The sequence below is a fragment of the Xiphophorus couchianus genome, chromosome 14 (genome assembly GCF_001444195.1).
Source record: "Xiphophorus couchianus chromosome 14, X_couchianus-1.0, whole genome shotgun sequence".
In the NCBI taxonomy this organism is placed as follows: Eukaryota; Metazoa; Chordata; class Actinopteri; order Cyprinodontiformes; family Poeciliidae; genus Xiphophorus; species Xiphophorus couchianus.
Genome location: NC_040241.1, coordinates 135,912 through 157,288, shown reverse-complemented (window position 1 = coordinate 157,288; position 21,377 = coordinate 135,912). Strand labels below are relative to the sequence as shown.

The following is a 21,377-nucleotide window of genomic DNA, read 5'->3' as shown; positions in this document are numbered from 1 at the left end:
CTGAGGGGTCCTTGGTGATGCTGCAGGCTCTCCGGAGCCACCACTAAATACAGTATTGATGTAGAGCTTTAGAGTTAGCTTCTGCTAAATACCGTATTGTTGTAGCACTTTAAAATTAGCTTCTGCTAAATACCGTACTGGAATAGAGATTTAGAATTAACTTCAGCTAAATACTGTATTGGTGTAGCATTTTAGCGTTACCAAAACTAATGCTTATCACGAATGCTTTAGGGTTGGCGCAAATAACTTTTTAGTTAGCAGAGCGTACCACTGACCAAAGGGAAGAGTACATTTTAGCTGGTGATATTCTTCAGATGTGGCTCTCACCTGAGCCCATGACTGCACAGATGAGGATCATGGAGTTATATTTTATCTCCGGTGCGCTCCTTTCATCAGACAGCAGCTTGTGAAGCACCGACACAAGGTTGGCTCCAACAAAGTCCTTCTCAGCTGCAACTGAAAACCCAAACTGTTCCGTTATCACATTAATATCCAAACTTCGATCACAAGGGTATTCTTTGTTTTCCCATCTGGCAGAAAAGCTCAGAGGAACACAGTTATGGATGTTCTGAAGCCATGTGTGGTGTAACACTGTGTAGATTGCTGCACATTATTAGAAAACATCATTTTTACCCACCAATGTCAGATATTCAGAGCTGGGTAATTATTTGATTTCCAAGATAATTGTTTGGATTTTATATAGGGAAGTCAGAGTAAAGGGGACCAAATACAAAAGAACCAGTTTTAGATTTCTATTCATAAAATAATTTAAAACCATTTTCTTTTCACTTCCTAATAAAGCATTATTTCGTGCAGCTCTGAAATTTGTGGTTAAGAAGTTACAAAAGTGGAAACATTTAAGAATTATCATTATTACAACCTGAGAAGAATCAGATTTTTTATTTACACAGTATATCTGCATTAAACAAAAGGCAATCAGAATAGAGTTGACATGTATAATGTCAACTCTATTCTGATTGTCAATGGTCTTACCCAAATCCAGCGCTGCTATGAGCCCCAGAGCCACCAGTGCTTCGTTCTGCATAATCATATGTTCACTGGTTGCCATAGTTACTAAATGCTTGACTCCTCCTTTCTGGATCACAGTTCTGACAACTTCCTACAACCCAAAAACAGAGGTAAGAAGCATTGCAGTGAAATATCCCAGGCCTATATCATCTGTATTCCTAGCATGAGTCTAATAATCCAGATCAACAGGATTAAACGCATGCTGCAAGGCAGGGAAGCAAGAAAGTCCTCGGATCAAATCTCAGCAAGTGCCTTTCTATCAGTTTGGTCATTGACATCTTGAAGCTAAAGATTAGGGTGATGGCAAAGAGGCATTCCAACCTCAAAAGCTTGGAGCCTGTCACTAAAAAAAAATATAAAAATCTAAATACCAGGGCAAACATTTAAAAAGCTGCAGATATCCCATCACAAATAAAAGTTTTGTTGAATGAAATCTGACCAGAGTGGAAGATGGGTTACCTTAGACTTGCTGTGTCGGATCAGAGCCGACAGCAGGCGGTTGGACTCGCCCATCACCCCCGCGTGATCTTTGGCTTCACACCACTCCACTAGCCTTTCAATCAGCTTTCCATTGGTTCCCAGCTGTTCCGCGGCTTCAGCTGAACCAAGGCACACAGTGGAAAAGCAACATTAGCAACAAGTATGGAGGTGTTCTCTTTGTAGTTGTGTGTATATGTAGGTAGAACTCTAAATTTGGGTTTGAGCAGAATACCAAGAAACTCTATTGGTCATCAAAACAACATGAAGAAGATTTGAGAGGCAACTTTACTACACAATGTGTTGGACATCATTGGACCTTTCAATTCTTCACCACAAACTTCAGTGTTTTATTGATTTTATGCGACAGAACAAAACATACAATGAAGTGGAATGAAAATAAAACATGGTTTTCAACCTTCTTTACAACATAAATACTGAAAAGTGTGGTGTGAATTTGTATTCAGTCTCCAAAAGATACCTAATTAGTGAACAGGGTTGACCTATGTGTCAGCCTGCTGCAAACCTACCAAGGCAATGGCCTGCCTCCTAGACAGGCTTACGCACAAATCTGAGGCTGTTGGAAGCGTGAAATGAGTCTCAAAGATTCTTGTGTACTCGTAACCGGATCTGTGCGTAAACAGTTTTGTCTGTACAGTCATGGCCAAAAGTATTGAGAATGACACAAATATTATATTTTCACATGATCTGCTGCCCTCTGGTTTTCATGTGTGTATGTCAGATGTTGTCATCACATACAGAAATACAATTGCAATCATATTATGAGTAACAAAAGCTTTTAATGACAGTTAGAATGAGTTAATGCAGCAAGTCAATATTTGCAGTGTTGACCCCTCTTCTTCAGGACCTCTGCAATTCTCCCTGGCATGCTCTCAATCAATTTCTGGACCAAATCCTGACTGATAGCAGTCCATTCTTGCACAATCAATGCTTGCATTTTGTCAGAATTCCTAGGTTTTCGTTTGTCCACCCATCTCTTGATGATTGACCACAAGTTTTCAATAGGATTAAGATCAGGGGAGTTTCCAGGCCATGGACCCAAAATCTCTACGTTTTGTTCCCTGAGCCAGTTAGATATCACCTTTGCTTTATGGCAAGGTGTTCCATCATGCTGGAAAAGGCATTGTTCATCACCAAACTGCTCTTGGACGGTTGGAAGAAGTTGCTCTCGGAGGACATTCTGGTACCATTCTTTATTCATGGCTGTGTTTTTAGGTAAGACTGTGAGAGAGCCGACTCCCTTGGCTGAGAAGCAACCCCACACATGAATGGTTTCAGGATGCTTTACAGTTGGCATGAGACAAGACTGGTGGTAGCGCTCACCTCGTCTTCTCCGAACAAGCTGTTTTCCAGATGTCCCAAACAATCGGAAAGGGGATTCATCAGAGAAAATGACTTTACCCCAGTCCTCAGCAGTCCACTCCCTGTACCTTTTGCAGAATATCGGTCTGTCCCTGATGTTTTTCCTGGAGAGAAGTGGCTTCTTTGCTGCCCTCCTTGAGACCAGGCCTTGCTCCAAGAGTCTCCGCCTCACAGTGCGTGCAGATGCACTCACACCTGCCTGCTGCCATTCCTGAGCAAGCTCTGCACTGCTGGTAGCCCGATCCCGCAGCTGAAACACTTTTAAGAGACGGTCCTGGCGCTTGCTGGTCTTTCTTGGGCGCCCTGGAGCCTTTTTGGCAACAATGGAACCTCTCTCCTTGAAGTTCTTGATGATGCGATAGATTGTTGACTGAGGTGCAATCTTTCTAGCTGCGATTTTCTTTCCTGTTAGGCCATTTTTGTGCAGTGCAATGATGACTGCACGTGTTTCTTTAGAGGTAACCATGGTTCACAGAAGAGAAACAATGATGCCAAGCACCAGCCTCTTTTTAAAGTGTCCAGTGGTGTCATTCTTACTTAATCATGACAGATTGATCTCCAGCCCTGTCCTCATCACCACCCACACCTGTGTTATTGGAGCAATCACTGAAACAATGTTAGCTGGTCCTTTTAAGGCAGGGCTGCAATGAAGTTGAAATGTGTTTTGGGGGATAAAGTTCATTTTCTAGGCAAATATTGACTTTGCAATTAATTGCTGTTGCGCTGATCACTCTTTATAACATTCTGGAGTATATGCAAATTGCCGTTATAAAAACTGAAGCAGTAGACTTTGTAAATATTAACATTTGAATCATTCTCAAAACATTTGGCCATGACTGTATGTATCAGGCGACTCATGCGTACTTATTTAACGTTTGTAGGCGTAGGAGATTTGAATTCATAATTATCAGATTTGTGAGGTTGAAGCTAAAAATGTGTGTGTAGAAATTTAACGTTTGTAGAAACTGTAATTGTACGTGTTGTCAAGAAAATCCGAGCTCATCCCACTTCCCCATGCTGGAGATTTTAGTTTAACAGTAATAATAAATAAAGTTATCTTTAAAATGAATCACTCAAGTGACATCAAGGCCCAGCAGTAGACTTAAGTGTCAATAAAGTTAGTTTAACAGTAATAATAAATAAAGTTATCTTTAAAATGAATCACTCAAGTGACATCAAGGCCCAACATTAGACTTAAGTGTCAATAAAATAAATCTAGTTGTGTGTGTTGTTTTTGTCTCATGCAAACTTTGCTTTAATTCTACTTTTTTCTATCTAATCATAAGAAATCATAGTCAGTCAGAGAGAGTCATTAAACAGGAAAAGCAGGTTTCCTGGAAAAAGAGGAAGTTTCCAGCCTGCAGATTTATAAAAATAGCTGAGACTATTTCTTAGTTTAAAGCATGAAAGTTTTAAAGAATGAAATCTAAACATTATTAGTAATTGGATAAGATTCAAAGTAAAATACTTATATTAATATTGGTTTAATTGTAATAATACTTACACTTACATTTGTGAGAACACTTACAAGAAAAACAAGTAACTGTAACTTTGGTATTATATAATTAGAATCATGGATTATTCTTGGTTTCTTTTCAGAAAAACATCTGTAATAACTCACATTAAGATTATAATAAATATAATTAATAAGTTATAGTTATAAAATTATAAATGAATGCTAAATCAGAGAAGCTAAAGAAAATAAATGTGATATAAATGTGATTTTGACATTGAACTTGAAATGGTGTAAAAGGTTGTAAAACTGCAATTAAACATCACTGATATGTTGGAGGTAGATGGTAGGTGAAAGGTGACAGGAAGGGAAAAAGGGGAACTAACAGGAGAGCAGAGATGATCAGCACCTTATATGGAAACAGGAGGTTGAGCAGCCCTGAGACATTGGCACAGACATCATGACATGATGTCTCTTAAGACAGTGACGGATATGAGATCATCTGTCTAAGCAGACAGATGAACCCTATATAAGGTGGGTGCAAAAGAGGAACCGTTCGTTGGATCCTCCGGGCAGCTTCGAGCCAAGATCGAGATGGACAAAGAACTCTGCAGCTGAAGAAGAGCCGGGGCCACGGAGCCGGAGACTGTCCTGCACATGGAGACCAACCCGTCTGGCCCACAATCTGTGGCTTCGAATCGCACTTCTCTCATCGGCTGGGTTCAGACCCCAAAGACAAAGATGAAGACAAAGACAAGGAAGAAGAACTGGTGCCTTTTTTCCTGCCAGCACCAAGTCCTGTGTGACCTCACCATCCATGCGGAGAGGAGGCTCAACAGACCTGCGGAGATCCTGGCCTTCATCGATCAACATCTTCCTCCTGTTGCAACACCTTCTTCATCATCAAGCCAGGTCTGGGGTTCGAAACGCCAGGCTCCGTCCGTCTCTCTCAAAGGTTCCCTTTTTTAGTACTCAGTATCAGCAGTAGGGAAAGATAGACTAGATGATTGATTTTACTTATTTGATTATTTCTGCTACTGAATTAAGCTGTACTGACCCTTGCAAAAATGCCTTACTAATAAAATATTTAGCATAAAGAAAATCTAAAAGATGTTGTGGACATTCAGTTAATGAGTCACCTTAAAGTTCTTTGATGGTTGTAAAATAGCTGTGATGTTTGATTCTGGAGAGGAAGAGGTGGAAAATGTTTTTAGGTTGCTGGTAGCCCATATTTAAAACCTCATCCTTGGGACTCGCCCGAGTTACTAAAACCTACCTGGTTCAATAACAAATGCAAGTTGCAAAATAGAGAACGAGCGACCGTTAACAGGTGTGCTCTGTGAAACTAGTTGGCTGTAGGCTGCTCAGTCTGGCTAATTCACAGGGGGAAGAAGGGTGGGACACCTGGATGTAGGCCGTCAGATAACCAGGCGAATCGTTTCTCGAAACCAGCTTAAACAGAGTTTACTTCAGTTCTGGACAGGGTAAATCCCAGCAGATTTAGGAAACTCAACGGACCCGTTAGACGGAGAGCTGGTAGCACATCTCCCCTCTCAGAAGAGGAAGTACGAGAGTGAGAGAGTAGAGACAGAAAGGAGGGGGGGGGTGTTGCGCAACAACAGTGTGTACTTTTATTTTGTATTAGTAATTTCTTCATATTTGTGTATGCATTTGACCACATATTTACAAGTACCCAGAGTTACGCATAAATTTTCTTTTTACGGTTTACAAATCATGTTTCACAGATACAAATATCCAAAGTTACACACATAGATGCTTTCACGGATTACAAATCCAGTATTCAATGCCCAGTGGTATTTTGAGACAATTTTCATTCCATAGGAAATGATTCTCAAAAATCCTCCTGCACTCGTAACCGGATTTGCGCATAAATACAGTTTTGTCTGTGTGTATCAAGCGACTAGTGTTACTTATTTAACATTTGTAGGCGTAGGAGAAAATTTTAATTCATAATTATCAGATTTGAGAAGTTGCAGTTAAAAAATTTGTGTGTACAAATTTAACTTTTGTAGAAATTGTAATTGTGTGTGTGTTCTTTTATTTTGTATTCGTAATTTCTTCATATTTGTGTACGCATTCGACCACATATTTACAAAGATGCTTACACGGATTACAAATCCAGTATTACACACGCACAAGTATTTTGAGACTATTTTTACTCAGTAATGGTCACTCATAGAACATTGGCTCAGGTGCAAGGTGCTGATCTGTTGACAGGACATCTTTAAGTCACAATGAGATTACAATGTTAGAAGACAGCAAACAAGTGGGAAAAGGTTCTCTACTCTAACCAAAGCTACACTTTCTGGCTCCAAATTATTCACACCACTGGGTATGAATTAAGGTTTCAATTTAAATGATTTTTTAAAAACTTTTATCACCATGTTTTTTTCACCATGTTTGAAGTGGCCCAGCCAGAGTTGAAATCAATAGATAATCTATGGAAGGAGCTAAATATTAGGAGGAAGGCAAGAAGGCCTTCCAACTGACTATTAGTAGGACAAAAAAGACTTCGACTGCTACAAAGCCATAAAAGGATGTTTCCATTGATTATTTAGAAGGGTAAAAATAATTTCAACCTTCTGTTTTCTAAATCTGTAAACAAAAATAAATATCTATTTTTAATCAAATACCATACCACAACCTTCTGGATTGAATGGAAATAAAATTAAATCTTAATTTTAGGCTTAAATACAAAACACCTTGTGTTGGAAAACTAACACCACACATCAACGTGAACATACAACTCCTAGGGTGGAACATGGTGGTGGCAGTATGATGCCATGGGACATCAGGGACATGGAAAATGCACGAAACTAAACCCTGGAAAGTCCAGGAAGAAAACCTGCTGGAGGCTGGGTGGAGGTTCAACAACCACCCTGAACATTCAGCCAAAGATACGCATTGGACTAGTCAAATTCCAGGCCTATGTCTAATTAGCATAGATGCCCATTGTAAGACTTGCAGCTGTAATTATAATGAAAGGTTCAACAGAGCACACCACACATTTAAGATTTTATTTTTTTTGATGTTTGAAAAGTGGAGAAGTTCAAGAGGTAGAAATACATTTGTTATATATTCTGTTCTTGAATAGTGAAGGGAGCTGGGTTAAATAGTGAAGCATTGGGTCAAAAGGAATAAATGTCATGTTTTCATATTTTATGTCCTAGGGGTGTGCCGATCGATCAGCCACCCATCATAATCAGCCGATTTCAATGAAAAAGTGTATGATGGGTGATCGCTGATCACTGTCTTTTGTTGCCGATCACCAAAATCAATCACATTTATCTCACTTCGCAGCCTGCATGTGCAGCTTATCTCCTCTTTCCTTCACACTGCGCGCTTGCGTGGCAACAAATCCTGTCGTCCTATGACGCTCTGAGAGTGAATGGGGACGTTTGCGTGTTGCGGCGAAAAATTACTTCGGGGGTGAAGCACTCAAAATGAATCAATACAACGCATCTAATATAGCATTTAAAAATCAAGCACTTGCCGAGTTTGGCTACAATACAGGCTCAATGCAGGAAAAAAAGGGCATTCGGAGAGGCCAGATAGTAGGAAAAGTAGAGCACAACTACCAAATGTCAGGAACCTGTGTGCATGTCTGTGAGTAACACATCTTCTCTAGCGAGGATCTTGGTGAGGAGCCAGGGCAGTCAACACAGGTGGAGATCATCAGCCTCATCAGGGGTTGGGAATAAAGGAGCTGCAGATTCTTCAATCAGTGCTGGAGGATTAATGCTACCGGTAGTCTCTCTGGCTCTCGCTCTCGTTGTCTGCTAGTTTTAACTTATGTTTAGTCTCTCGAGCTTTGCTATCTGAGTTTCATATCCTTGTGCTGCTGTCTTCAGGTTTCATCAAGGAGATTACCAAGAAGGAGTTGTCCATCTGTTTTCACCTTCCAAGTCTCTCACCTGCGAAGAATCTGCCTGCCTGCTCTGCCCATTCCCAGTCATCATTTAACGCCTTCTGGACCTTTGGCTCACATTACCCTCACCAAACTCCACACGGGTTTCAGGACAACCTTCCCCCCACAGTTCACCAGAACCGTCATACGAGTAAGCAGTTCCTATTGCCTCTAGATCAACTCACCTCTGACCACCAATAACATAGCTCTGTGCCAGGTGCCGCCGTTTGTGGATCACTTCCATTATCCAGAGACGCTACGTGGACCTGGCATTGTGTTTGATCTTTTGTTAATAAATCCCTTTTCCTAGACTTGGACTTGTTGAGTCTGTATGTGGGTCAAAAGATTAGTGTCGATCATGTCACCAAAACTCACAAGGATTAGCATCACGGTGAGAAAGCTAAATAAATAACCCGAAAAATAAGTTTTCGAGCTGGTGGTGCAAGACGCTGGTTCTGCTCTCGCTCTTGGACCACTGCCACCTGCTACTGGTAGTAATATTTCACAGATGTAACGCCCCTCAGCCTCCACCAGACAGTGAACTCTCACACTGAATGTCTGCTTAAAGCTGCAGCTTGTAACTTAAAAAAAAAAGATTTTAGATAAGTCTAAATTAGGTGAATTTATAATTCATATAAAATGAATAATTTTTCCACTTTGCCAGATCATATAGAAAAATTAACAGCCATTCCAGGCGATCAGCAGAGATCAGCCTCATGGATGATCGGTATCGGAATCGGCAGCAAAAAACCTGATCAGAGCATACCTATTATGTCCTGATTCATAAAATCTTCAATCTACATTATTTCATTTCTTTCACCACTCAAGAGTGCTGGCTGGGAGCTGAGCTGAAAAGAGTGACAAACTACTCTACCTTGAGTATCGATGAGCATTCGTAACGTTCCCAGGAGTTTGAACTGGACCGGAGGCATCTCTGACTGCAGAAACTTCAGCACCACATCTGCCACGCCAGCACACAGCATTTTGGATTTGTTCACCACTACAGAGATGGAGAAACGCAGACGTTTCACACCACTCCAAAGGTTCAGCACTTTCTCCTCATGCTTTGTTTAACACATCAGGCATTCGTTGCTTTTGTAGAAAATACAGTTGAAACCGGGAATTTACATACACTGAATAAAAATACACATCTACCTTTTCATCTCACTGTCTGAGGTTAAATCACACCAAAGGTCTGTTGTTCTATGTCAAATAGAATTACTAAAATTATTTCTATTTGCTAAATGCCAGAAATATAGCAGAGAATGTGTCAGAGATTTATATATGAATGTTTTTAAAATCAGAAGTTTGATGTGTTTGATTTAAGTTTGGTCAATGAGAAAAAAAAATCTATCAAATTTTATTTTTATAGCACTTTACAACAGTGTGTACTGCACCAAAATACTTCCCATTAGTACAGGAATAAAAATTAAGAAACTAATACAAAATTAAATAAATTGAGTATAAACATAAAAATGACAAAATACTACAATGTACTAAAAGCAGTTCTAAATAAATGTGTCTTTATCTTGGCTTTGAACAGAGAAATTGTATACTTCTTGTTTCTACTGTAAGTCCAAAATGGAGACTTAGCATTGTGATAGAATGTCACTACAAGTGGGAAAAGGTTCTCTACTCTAACCAAAGATCAGTCTGAAAATGCCAGAAGGATTGACCTTAAAGAGAGTAGGAGTCTAACTGCTACAGAGAATAAGGATGAAACTTTCAGTGTGAAAACAGTCAAAACCGGTTCATCTGAGGTCAACCATCCTGTGAAAGTGAAACTTGGGAGAAACGCAGCATCTCACCAGGTATGGCCAGGTTCCGCAAGGCGCTGAGTGCTGCGTGCTGCACCGTCACATTGCCTTCTTCAACATGGCGTTCCAACAGCTCCAGAAGTTTCTGAACAATCCCAGTGTCCACCATGTGGATGCAGTTCCCGTCTACTCACAGTGCAATGCAAACAGGTCAAACAACAAGACATGAGGTTATCAGCAGACACTCAATGTTATTACAATGAAGTAATAATAACACTTGCTGCTACTGCAATAAAGTTCAAGAGAAAAGAAAAAAAAGTCTTATACACACACAAATATACATATACGCACTGCTCATCTTTTGCCTGTTCACTCCTACACCCCTCCTTTGCATGAATTCAGTTTGTCACTTGTTGTCTAATTCTGCCAACATTTGTCTGTTTCACTTGGCACAGTGTCAGAGCTGACCGTTGCGGGCGAAGTTTGCGATGGCCAAAGCCCCGGCAAGCTGCAGCTGGTGGTTGTGGGATGGGATCCAGGACAGGACCCTCTGGAAGACGCTGCCTTTTCCTCCCTCAAACAGCTTCTGCATGGACTCATCTGCACAGAGACGGAGGACAGCTTATAGCTGCTGCCTGCTTGCTGAGTCACTGCAGGGTTGCTAACAAGACGGGTACAGCTCAGCTTTAGCAGAAATTAATGAAGTGTCTAAAGCTAAAGAAAAGTGCAGAGGGAGCAGAAAGAGGATACAGAATGTATATTTACATCTCACTGTGCATGGGTCTGTTGTACAGTTATGACACATTTATATAAAAGGATATGAATTATATAGCAGTGCTGGACAGTCATCCCAGCATGATTCTGATGAATTCTCATGATTCTTTATCATGTTCATCCCCATCCATACATACAAAATGAGACAGAGTTCCAAGGCACTGTACGTATTGATTTACCCTGAGCAGAGCTTACCCCCGAGTAGCAGAAGGACCATGAGGTCTGAGGCGGTCTTGAGCTGGGCGATGTCTTCCTCCCGCTCACCGTCTACAGTCTGAGCCACCACCTCCAGTAGACACTCCACTAGGCCTGCCTCCACCAGCTGCAGCTTTATAACATCTAGGCAGAGGAGGAGGACAACGAAATAGAACAACTGCACCAGAGAGCACATAATAACTGCATCAATGCAGATTTTTAAACAATACAAATAATACAAGTCTACAATCCCCAGATTAAAAACAAATCATAAACCTTTTTAATAGGCCAATTCTATTTAAAGCTCAAAATATTTTACAATAATCATAATTTTATTTTTACTACAGGAAAAACTCAATAAAAACATTTAGAGCATCAATAAAATACAGCAGTATCAGATCAGAGACCACTCTGGGGGTTATACTAATTACACTGTTTAATATGGTGGTCATGGTAACTAATCCCTGGATGCCCCTACAGTTTACATAAGAACACCACACAGATAATGAGGTAAACAGACACGTGGAATTTTTTTTACCCCTGTAACAATAATAGAAAAGCAATCATGAATAAATCTGCATTTCTTGGTTAAGGTTAGTAACTAAAGGAACTGATCAACCCTGAAACAGAAGCTAATTCATGCTATCTTAAGGTGCTGATAATGCTGAAGAAAGGTACTGATAGGTGATTGTATTTCAAATTGGACGGACTAAAAACAATCTTTTTGCCAATTATCGTACCTCCCCATAGATAAACGCCAACCACTTACTGATTGAGTTCAGAAATGTGGTGCATCAGTGAGATGGTTAAAAATTAATGTAGAGCAAGCAGAAATGGTGAAGTTTCTGGAGAAGAAGCTGAGGCATGTCAGCTGGTGACTGCAGCAGCCACATCAGGGAGTTAGATTTCAGCAGATAACAGGAAGCTCTGGGTTGTTTTACTATCAGAAAAACATTTATTTTATTTTACAATTAACTTATTTGTCAAGTCTGGAGAATTTACCCAGATAGTAGAAAAACACTGTTATCAGTGGTGGGACCTAAAAAGTTACTTGCGCTAACCAGTGTTGTATAAAGTACTGAAATCTCAGAATCAAGTAAAAGTATAAGTACCTCTCCAAAATATGACTTTGGTAAAAGTCCAAGTCACTGACTGAAATGTTACTTGAGTTAAAGTCTTAAAGTATCTGAAACTTCTTGTACTTAAGTATGGAAATTACTGTAAAAATGGATGTACTCAAGTAATGTAATGAAAAGTATAAGTAAAAAGTAAAACAAGGCAAATCCAGTTTGAATGACATTTTTTATATTTTGGTAAACTTGTCAAATACACTTAAAATAATGTACACAACCAAGTGCAGGCAAAATTAAACCTGCTAATAGATTGTTCCAGTTTTAAAGAGTAGCACATGTTAATGGTTTTGAACTTGCATGCCTTTCCTATATTTGTTAAATTCAGTCTAAATTGCTATCGCTATGGCTTCCGTCCCCCCTTGAACAGAGGAGTCTAGGTAGCCTGCTACAGTCAACATTAGGCCTAAGCTAAATACACCACGTGTGGAACTGAAACAATGCCAAACAAAGTTCATTTATACAGGTAACATTATGCTCAAGATTTCTCAATAGTGCCTAGTGGCCAAGCTATAGTTACTGAAACAGGAGGATTATAACCATTTCATAAGACGTTACCTCGATGTGTTTCTTCAAGTTGGACGGGGAGTTTTTGTAAGATAGAATTTCCACATCTTCGGGCAGGAATAACATACACTTCATGCGGTACGACGAATCTTTAACAACCACGAAAGAGTGTATTGTGTTTAAATAAGGCCATGGGCTCTCATCGCCAGCTGGTGGTTCAACTGGAGCCACCAGCAGTCGTTGTGGTCTCTGTCTCCTCCTCCATGTGACTGCTGCTGATTACGAGACTTGCTTTGTGTTTAATGGGAGACGCGAAACAGGTGTATCCTATTGGTGGTGATGAACAAGCCCAGGCAAGTAGGCTACCTAGTTTGTTGCAGTCAATCAGTAGGTGGGGTCAAAACACTTGCGTTTCTCTCTCTCTCTCTCGCTTTTTTGTAACGAGTAACTAAACCACACATTGAAAATGTATCGGAGTAAAAGTACGCAATTAAGTTCGGAAATATAGTGAAGTAAAAGTGAAAGTCATCAAAAATTTTCATACTCGAGGAAAGTATGAAGTACTCCAAAATATACTTAAGTAAAGTAGTGAAGTGTTTTTACTTCATTACTATACAACACCGGCGCTAACCCTAAAGCACTAATTATAAACATTAGTAACACTGAATTACTACACCAACATTATATTTATCAGATGCTCATGCTAAATTGATAAACCAACACACTATTTAGCAGAAGCTAATGCTAAATGCAAACTCCAATTCAAATCCTATCTAGTAGGAATGCGCAATATATACGGTGTAGGGTAGAAACGACAGAAATTTGGCCTACGATAGAGATCTGTAGTCTACCAGCTAACCGCAGTAATGTTTGTTGTTGACGTAACCGGTTGGCATCAAAACAGAGAAAGTGGGAAGCAGCGTGGCTAAGATCGCAAAGAACGAGCTCGTTAAAAAGGCAGGTTCAAAACCCTTGTGGGGGTGTGCAACTGTTCTAACAACGGTTAGAAATTATACTAAATAAACGTCTTTTGTTAATATTCAGTGGTGGATTCACAATTTTACTTCAACACTGAATTAAAAATTACAGTGCTGCACTTTTAGCTGCTGTGTCGAGACATAATCACACTTTTTCACATCCATTTGCTAGATCAGGGATCTGCAACCTCTATTTCTGGAGACACAAGTGGCTCTTTGGCTCACTTAAACAAATGAAAAACTATTGCTGTTTTTGTTTAATTCTCTTTTAAGTGTCCCGCTGAAAAAAAAACACAGACTACTCTGGCCCCGTGGTAAATTTGGCTTGGTACCAGCCTACAAACCTAACTCCTTATTTGTATAAGTGAATAAAGTAACTCATCTCTACAAACAATTTTTCTATGGATCACTTTAAAAAAAACCCCCAAAAAACAGGGCCATAAAACAAAGTTTATCACTGCAGCGGCCCTTAAGGGTAGGACGACATGGGCTGTGGTGGGCGTCCATTATTTTAATGTATGGAAATCCACCCGCCCACCACTTGTTTGCTCCTGCAGAAACTTAAGGAACAGCACACAGTGTGACAAACAGAAGGAGGGGCAGACAGGTGCCTCTTAAGTACAGATAGGTAGAACGTTGTCGTGGAGACGGTCGGCGTGGGAACACTTGCTAAGATGCACTCGCTGCTGTTCAAACATGCTCTCAGACACGTTGGGAAAAGAGCAGCTGAGCAAAAGCAGGAGGTGTCTGTGAGTTGTACAGAGTCTGGGAAGCCTGACTCACGTTGAGATGTGATTACTAGCTGTGCCGTAAGTGGTTCCTTTCTAAGACCAGGACAACACACTCTGGTTTTTATATTAGAATGTGATTTTTTAGGATTTTCAACACTCTGGAACTTTACCATTTTCAGCGAGTGGAGCCAGAACTTCAAAGACCATCTCCTTCTTCTCGTGCTCTGTCTGTTTCTGGAAAAGATGCACTAGCTCATCAGCAATGTTGGTGGAAGCAAACTGCTCTTTGCTGGACTCTGAAAGTAGAAGAAGTGACAAGCAGCATCAGAAATGATGCTCCTTTCTGATCTGAACTGCTTTATACATATACAGAAAAAACTAAAATGATCTGTCCAGGTGACAACATTCTGACATAATTCATCCAGAAATTCCTAGTCTAGATGTGCTAATGAAATCAGAGTTTTACTAGGTCTTAAACTGGAATTTAAACTGCCAATCATCTGTCAGTTGAATATCAGTGCTTTTCCACATTAACATGCTAGTACATTCATAAAAATGAAACAAACTTCAACACAGCCACTCCAATGCCATTCTCATTGCTTTCACGCCGTTCCTGCAACTGTCCACTAGGCAGGTCATTTGTCAAATCTTCCAAATAGCTTCCAGTCCACTTCAAGGTGAGTCCAGCAGCATATCTTAAAATTTTGGCCAAAATCTGACCTCTCAGAAAGGAGTTATTGTCACTTCCTGTTTTGTGGCATGATTGTTGAGGACGTCTTGTAGGGTTTGATAGATGTCATATGTGGTTATCAACAGCTAGTGGATAGTTTCAATCTTATGTCACAGACAGGGTGAAGCAGGGAGTGACCCAAGAATCTTCAGTGTTTTCTCTGAGTGGGTGGGGCTTTAGTGATGTCATTAACATGCTCCAACAATGTTTGAAGGTGTGCTCCATGATGATGCACAAAGAATTTGGAGCAGATCAGGTATTGTATCAGGGAAATATAACTGCTGGAATAATCTAAGGGGCACTCTGGAGTCAAATTTCAATATAATACTATTGGTCTCTTTAGAGGCTAACAAAGGTCATACATATACAGTTTGGTGCAAATTGGTGATTTAGAGCACTGCAAACAGTGAGGGATTGAAATTTGCCATTCACCTACACTCACATTGTTCAGTTATCAACCAGTGTTGAGATAATTCATCATCAAGTTATTCTATATTACTTGACAAAGGTTTAAACCTATATGAATCAGAGTAAAAGTAAGACATCCAGGAGAACCCCCCCACCCCCCAAAAAAAAAACAGGTGACTTCCTGTTCAAATCCGGAGGGGCTAAAGTGATGTCACCACTTGACCATGTGAATGTGACAAGGGCTGGTCTGTAATGAGAAATACAAAGTCTGATACAGGTGTGACCTTGTATCAATCAATCAATCAAATTTTATTTGTATAGCACATTTCAGCAGCAAGGCATTTCAAAGTGCTTTACATCATATCAAACACAGAAACACAATGCAACATAAAATCAACAATCAAAACACAGCATTAAGAATAGTTCCATCAATAAATTTGTAATTGATTACGTTTCAAATACAATCCTAAACAGGTGGGTTTTTAGTCGAGATTTAAAGGAAGTCAGTGTTTCAGCTGTTTTACAGTTTTCTGGAAGTTTGTTCCAAATTTGTGGTACATAGATGCTGAAAGCTGCTTCACCTCGTTTGGTTCTGGTTCTGGGGATGCAGAGCAGACCAGAACCGGAAGACCTGAGAGGTCTGGAAGGTTGATACAACAGCAGATCTTTAATGTATTGTGGTGCTAAGCCGTTCAGTGATTTGTAAACTAACAACAGTATTTTAAAGTCTATTCTTTGAGCTACAGGGAGCCGGTGTAGGGACTTTAAAACTGGTGTTATGTGCTCTATCTTCCTGGTTTTAGTGAGAACGCCAGCAGCAGGGTTCTGGATCAGCTGCAGCTGTTTAATTGATTTGTTGGACAGACCTGTGAAGACGCTGTTGCAATAATCAATGAGACTGAAGATAAACGCATGGATGAGGTTCTCTAGATCTGGCTGAGACATTAGTCCTTTAATCCTGGAAATGTTCTTCAGGTGATAGAAGGCCGACTTTGTAACTGTCTTTATGTGGCTCTGGAGGTTCAGGTCAGAGTCCATCACTACTCCCAGGTTTCGGGCCTGATCGTTGGTTTTTAGTTGTAATAACTGAAGCTGTGCATTGACTCTAGATCTATAACTCTAGATTGTTCCTCTTTAGGTCCAAAAATAATAACTTCAGTTTTGTTTCTGTTCAGCTGGAGAAGGTTTTGGCACATCCACACATTTATCTGTTCTAAGCATCTGTTCAGTGATTGGATGGGCTCTGAGTCACCTGGTGACATCATAATGTAGTGCTGTGCATCATCTGCATAGTTATGGTAGCTAAAATTATTTCCTGTTATAACCTGAGCTAGTGGGAGCATATAAATATTGAATAAGAGGGGTCCTAAGATTGAACCTTGGGGTACCCCAAATGTGACCTTTGACCTCTTTGATGAGAAGTTTCCAATTGAAACAAAGAAATCCCTGTTCTTTATGTAGGATTCAAACCAGTTAAACACTGGACCGGAGAGTTCGACCCAACTCTCCAGTCGATTCAGTAATATGTCATGGTCAACAGTGTCAAAAGCTGCACTGAGGTCCAACAGAACCAGAACTGTGGTTCTCCCACAGTCCGTATTTATATGGATGTCACTGAACACTTTTACGAGGGCGGTCTCTGTGCTGTGGTGAGCACGAAAACCAGACTGGAAGGAGTCAAAGCGGTTGGTTATCGTTATAATTAAGTAGTTGAAATTGGGTCATATTCCCTGTATTTGTTTTGTTTGGGCACAGCATTGGTACTGACTTTATAGTGGATGTGCAGATTAATCCTGTGATTTTTAAAATTTTCTCTGAAAAGAAGCTGGAAAACTGGTTGCAGGCGGCAATACATTGGAATTCAGGCGGTAACGTCAGAGGAGGGTTTGTGATTCTGTCAACTGTTGCAAATAAAGCTCGAGCATTGTTAATGTTTTTGTTTATGACATCTGCAAAAAAAGCCTCTCTTGCATTGTTGGGTAAATTGTATTACTAGTATTATCAAATATTCGTTGTATCATGTAGCCTTGTAGTTACATTTAGATAATGTTTACTTATATGCTTATTCTCTTTTACTCTTAGTATAAGTAAAGTTTCTGTGTGTTAAATAACTCTGATTCCTTCCTAAGGACTCCCTGGGAGATGGAGGTGTTAGTTGCTCCCAGCAGAGTTTTACAGTCCTGCAATAAACTCTGCTCTTCTTTGTGCTACAAAGCCGTTGCTTTGAAGCTATACAATGTGTCCTATTCGACGCCGTGCCTGGAGCAAGAAGGATCTAGAGTGTAGATAACATGTGTTTAGTTAGTGATTGTCATTTAGCACTGCAACTAAAATGCTTTGACCCCACCCCTTAGAGTTGCAGTGCTCTCTGTGATAGGGACTCTGAAAGCAATAAAATAGAGGAGCAGGCAAATGTGTTTCAGAGCGGTTGGAGATTTGTAACTGAAAGCACATCTCTGTCTGCTCTCCTCGCGAGAAACAAAGAATCTAACTCTCTTGTCTTTCCTGTGTTTGTTTAATAGGTATTTAGACCTGACATGCATGTTTTAGTGTTAAATGATAGTTACCTAGTCTTTCTTTATAGATGTCATAATGAACGTGAAGTTGAGTTTTACGCCATTTTCGTTCTGCCCTACGGCAGAGTTGTCTTGCAGATCTACTGTAACTGTTTGTGCATTTCTCCATGGAGATTTCTTCCTACCAGACACAACCTTCATTTTAATTGGGGCAACGGAATCAATGATTCCGTTGCCCCAATTAAAATTCCGGGCTTTTACCCATGGAGCCCGGCCGGGCTCAGCCCGAAGAGGAAACATGGGCTCCCCCTCCCATGGGCCCACCACCCGTGGGAGGGGCCAAAGGGGTCGGGTGCACTGTGTGATGGGTGGCGGCCAAGGGAGGGGACCCTGGCGGTCCGATCCTCGGTTGCAGAAACTGGCTCTTGGGACGTGGAATGTCACCTCTCTGGTGGGGAAGGAGCCGGAGCTAGTGCGTGAGGTCGAGAGGTTCCGGCTAGAAATAGTCGGTCTCACCTCGACGCATGGCTCTGGTTCTGGAACCAGTCTCCTTGAGAGGGGCTGGACATACTTCCACTCTGGAGTTGCCCAGGGAGAGAGACGTCGGGCAGGAGTGGGCATACTTGTTGCTCCCCATCTCGGCGCCTGTACGTTGGGGTTTACCCCGGTGAACGAGAGGGTAGCATCCCTCCGCCTACGGGTGGGGGGACGGGTTCTGACTGTCGTTTGTGCTTACGGGCCGAAAGACAGTTCAGATTACCCACCCTTTTTGGAGTCCTTAGAGGGGGTACTGGAGAGTGCTCCTCCTGGGGACTCCCTTGTTCTGCTGGGGGACTTCAACGCTCACGTGGGCAACGACAGTGAGACCTGGAGGGGCGTGGTTGGGAGGAACGGCCCGCCCGACCTGAACTCGAGCGGTGTTCTGTTGCTGGACTTCTGTGCTCGCCATGGATTGTCCATAACGAACACCATGTTCAAGCATAAGGGTGTCCATATGTGCACTTGGCACCAGGACACCCTAGGCCGCAGTTCGATGATCGACTTTGTCATCGTTTCATCGGATCTGCGGCCGTATGTCTTGGACACTCGGGTGAAGAGAGGTGCGGAGCTGTCCACTGACCACTACCTGGTGGTGAGTTGGCTCCGGTGGTGGGGGCGAAAGCCGGTCAGACCTGGCAGGCCCAAACGTGTTGTGAGGGTCTGCTGGGAACGTCTGGCGGAATCCCCTGTGAGACGGAGCTTTAACTCCCATCTCCGGCAAAACTTCGAACACGTCCCGGGGGAGGTGGGGGACATGGAGTCTGAGTGGACCGTGTTCCGTGCCTCCATTGTCGAGGCGGCCGATCGGAGCTGTGGCCGCAAGGTTGTCGGTGCCTGTCGCGGCGGCAACCCTCGAACCCGTTGGTGGACACCTTCGGTGAGGGATGCCGTCAGGCTGAAGAAGGAGTCCTATCGGGCCTTTTTGGCCTGTGGGACTCCGGAAGCAGCTGATGGGTACCGGCGGGCGAAGCGGCATGCGGCTCGGGCGGTTGCTGAGGCAAAAACTCGGGCGTGGGAGGAGTTTGGAGAGGCCATGGAGAAAGACTTCCGCACGGCTTCGAGGCGATTCTGGTCCACCATCCGGCGTCTCAGGGGGGGGAAGCGGTGCAGCACCAACACTGTTATAGTGGGGATGGTGTGCCGCTGACCTCTACTCGGGACGTTGTGGGCCGGTGGGCAGAGTACTTCGAAGACCTCCTCAATCTCACCAACATGCCTTCCACTGAGGAAGCGGAGCCTGGGGACTCTGGGTTGGGCTCTCCAATCTCTGGGGGCGAGGTCGCCGAGGTGGTTAAAAAGCTCCTCGGTGGCAAGGCCCCGGGGGTGGATGAGATCCGCCCGGAGTTCCTTAAGGCTCTGGATGTTGTAGGGTTGTGTTGGTTGACGCGACTCTGCAATATCGCATGGACATCGGGGGCAGTTCCCCTGGATTGGCAGACTGGGGTGGTGGTCCCCCTGTTCAAAAAGGGGGACCGGAGGGTGTGCTCCAATTATAGAGGGGTCACACTCTTAAGCCTCCCTGGCAAGGTCTATTCAGGGGTCCTGGAGAGGAGGGTCCGTCGGATAGTCGAACCTCGGATTCAGGAAGAGCAGTGTGGTTTTCGTCCTGGTCGTGGAACACTGGACCAGCTCTACACCCTCAGCAGGGTCCTGGAGGGTGCATGGGAGTTCGCCCAACCAGTCTACATGTGTTTTGTGGACTTGGAGAAGGCGTTCGACCGTGTCCCTCGGGGAGCCCTGTGGGGGGTTCTCCGGGAGTATGGGGTACCGGGCCCTTTGATACGGGCTGTCAGGTCCCTGTATGACCGGTGTCAGAGTCTGGTCCGCATTGCCGGCAGTAAGTCGGGCTCGTTTCCGGTGAGAGTTGGACTCCGCCAGGGCTGCCCTTTGTCACCGATTCTGTTCATCACTTTTATGGACAGAATTTCTAGGCGCAGCCAAGGTGTTGAGGGGATCCGATTTGGTGGCCTTAGGATCTCATCTCTGCTTTTCGCAGACGATGTGGTCCTTTTGGCTTCATCAGATCGTGATCTGCAGCTCTCGCTGGATCGGTTCGCAGCCGAGTGTGAAGCGGCCGGGATGGGGATCAGTGCCTCCAAATCCGAGGCCATGGTCTTGAGCCGGAAAAGGGTAGAGTGCCTTCTCCGGGTCAGGGGGGGTGTCCTGCCCCAAGTGGAGGAGTTTAAGTATCTCGGGATCTTGTTCACGAATGGGGGAAGAAGGGAGCGGGAGATCGACAGGCGGATTGGCGCAGCGTCTGCTGTCAAGCGGGCGCTGTACCGGTCCGTCGTGGTGAAGAGAGAGCTGAGCCAAAAAGCGAGGCTCTCGATTTACCGGTCGATCTACGTTCCCACCCTCATCTATGGTCATGAGCTTTGGGTCATGACCGAAAGAACGAGATCGCGGATACAAGCGGCCGAAATGGGTTTTCTCCGTAGGGTGGCTGGGCTCTCCCTTAGAGATAGGGTGAGAAGCTCAGTCATCCGGGAGGGACTCAGAGTAGAGCCGCTGCTCCTTCACATCGAGAGGAGCCAGTTGAGGTGGCTTGGGCATCTGGTCAGGATGCCTCCTGGACGCCTCCCTGGTGAGGTGTTCCGGGCACGTCCCACCGGGAGGAGGCCCCGGGGAAGACCCAGGACACGCTGGAGGGACTATGTCTCTCGGCTGGCCTGGGAACGCCTCGGGATTCCCCCGGAGGAGCTAGAAGAAGTGGCCGGGGAGAGGGAAGTCTGGGCCTCCCTTCTGAAGCTGCTACCCCCGCGACCCGACCTCGGATAAGCGGAAGAAGATGGATGGATGGATGGATGGATGGATGGAATCAATGATATCTGAAACTTTAGAC

At 43.0% G+C, this 21,377-nt stretch overlaps 2 protein-coding genes across 7 annotated transcripts in view; one reads left to right on the top strand and one right to left on the bottom strand.

Moving 5' to 3' along the window:
- tspan5a (tetraspanin 5a) overlaps positions 1 to 9,138 on the top strand; it is a 37,613-nt gene extending 28,475 nt beyond the window's left edge. Inside the window, exons 10-11 of one of the 2 annotated variants that reach the window (XR_003598141.1) lie at positions 8,215 to 8,421; positions 8,488 to 9,138. The gene's annotated coding sequence lies outside the window, so the exon portion shown is untranslated. Of the gene's footprint in view, positions 1 to 8,214 lie in introns of both variants that reach the window. The other variant, XM_028038310.1, reaches the window with a different exon arrangement.
- rap1gds1 (RAP1, GTP-GDP dissociation stimulator 1) overlaps positions 1 to 21,377 on the bottom strand; it is a 68,713-nt gene that overhangs the window by 2,376 nt on the left and 44,960 nt on the right. For all 5 annotated transcript variants that reach the window (XR_003598138.1, XR_003598139.1, XR_003598140.1 and 2 more), the window contains 8 exons: positions 14,512 to 14,637; positions 10,997 to 11,140; positions 10,496 to 10,627; positions 10,079 to 10,213; positions 9,145 to 9,270; positions 1,489 to 1,628; positions 994 to 1,120; positions 328 to 456 (listed from right to left, as the gene is read on the bottom strand). Coding sequence is in view for 2 of the 5 variants with exons in the window: in XM_028038304.1 (XP_027894105.1) it covers positions 328 to 456; positions 994 to 1,120; positions 1,489 to 1,628; positions 9,145 to 9,270; positions 10,079 to 10,213; positions 10,496 to 10,627; positions 10,997 to 11,140; positions 14,512 to 14,637 (1,059 nt within the window). In the remaining 3 variants the exon portion in view is untranslated. The remainder of the gene's footprint in view (positions 1 to 327; positions 457 to 993; positions 1,121 to 1,488; positions 1,629 to 9,144; positions 9,271 to 10,078; positions 10,214 to 10,495; positions 10,628 to 10,996; positions 11,141 to 14,511; positions 14,638 to 21,377) is intronic.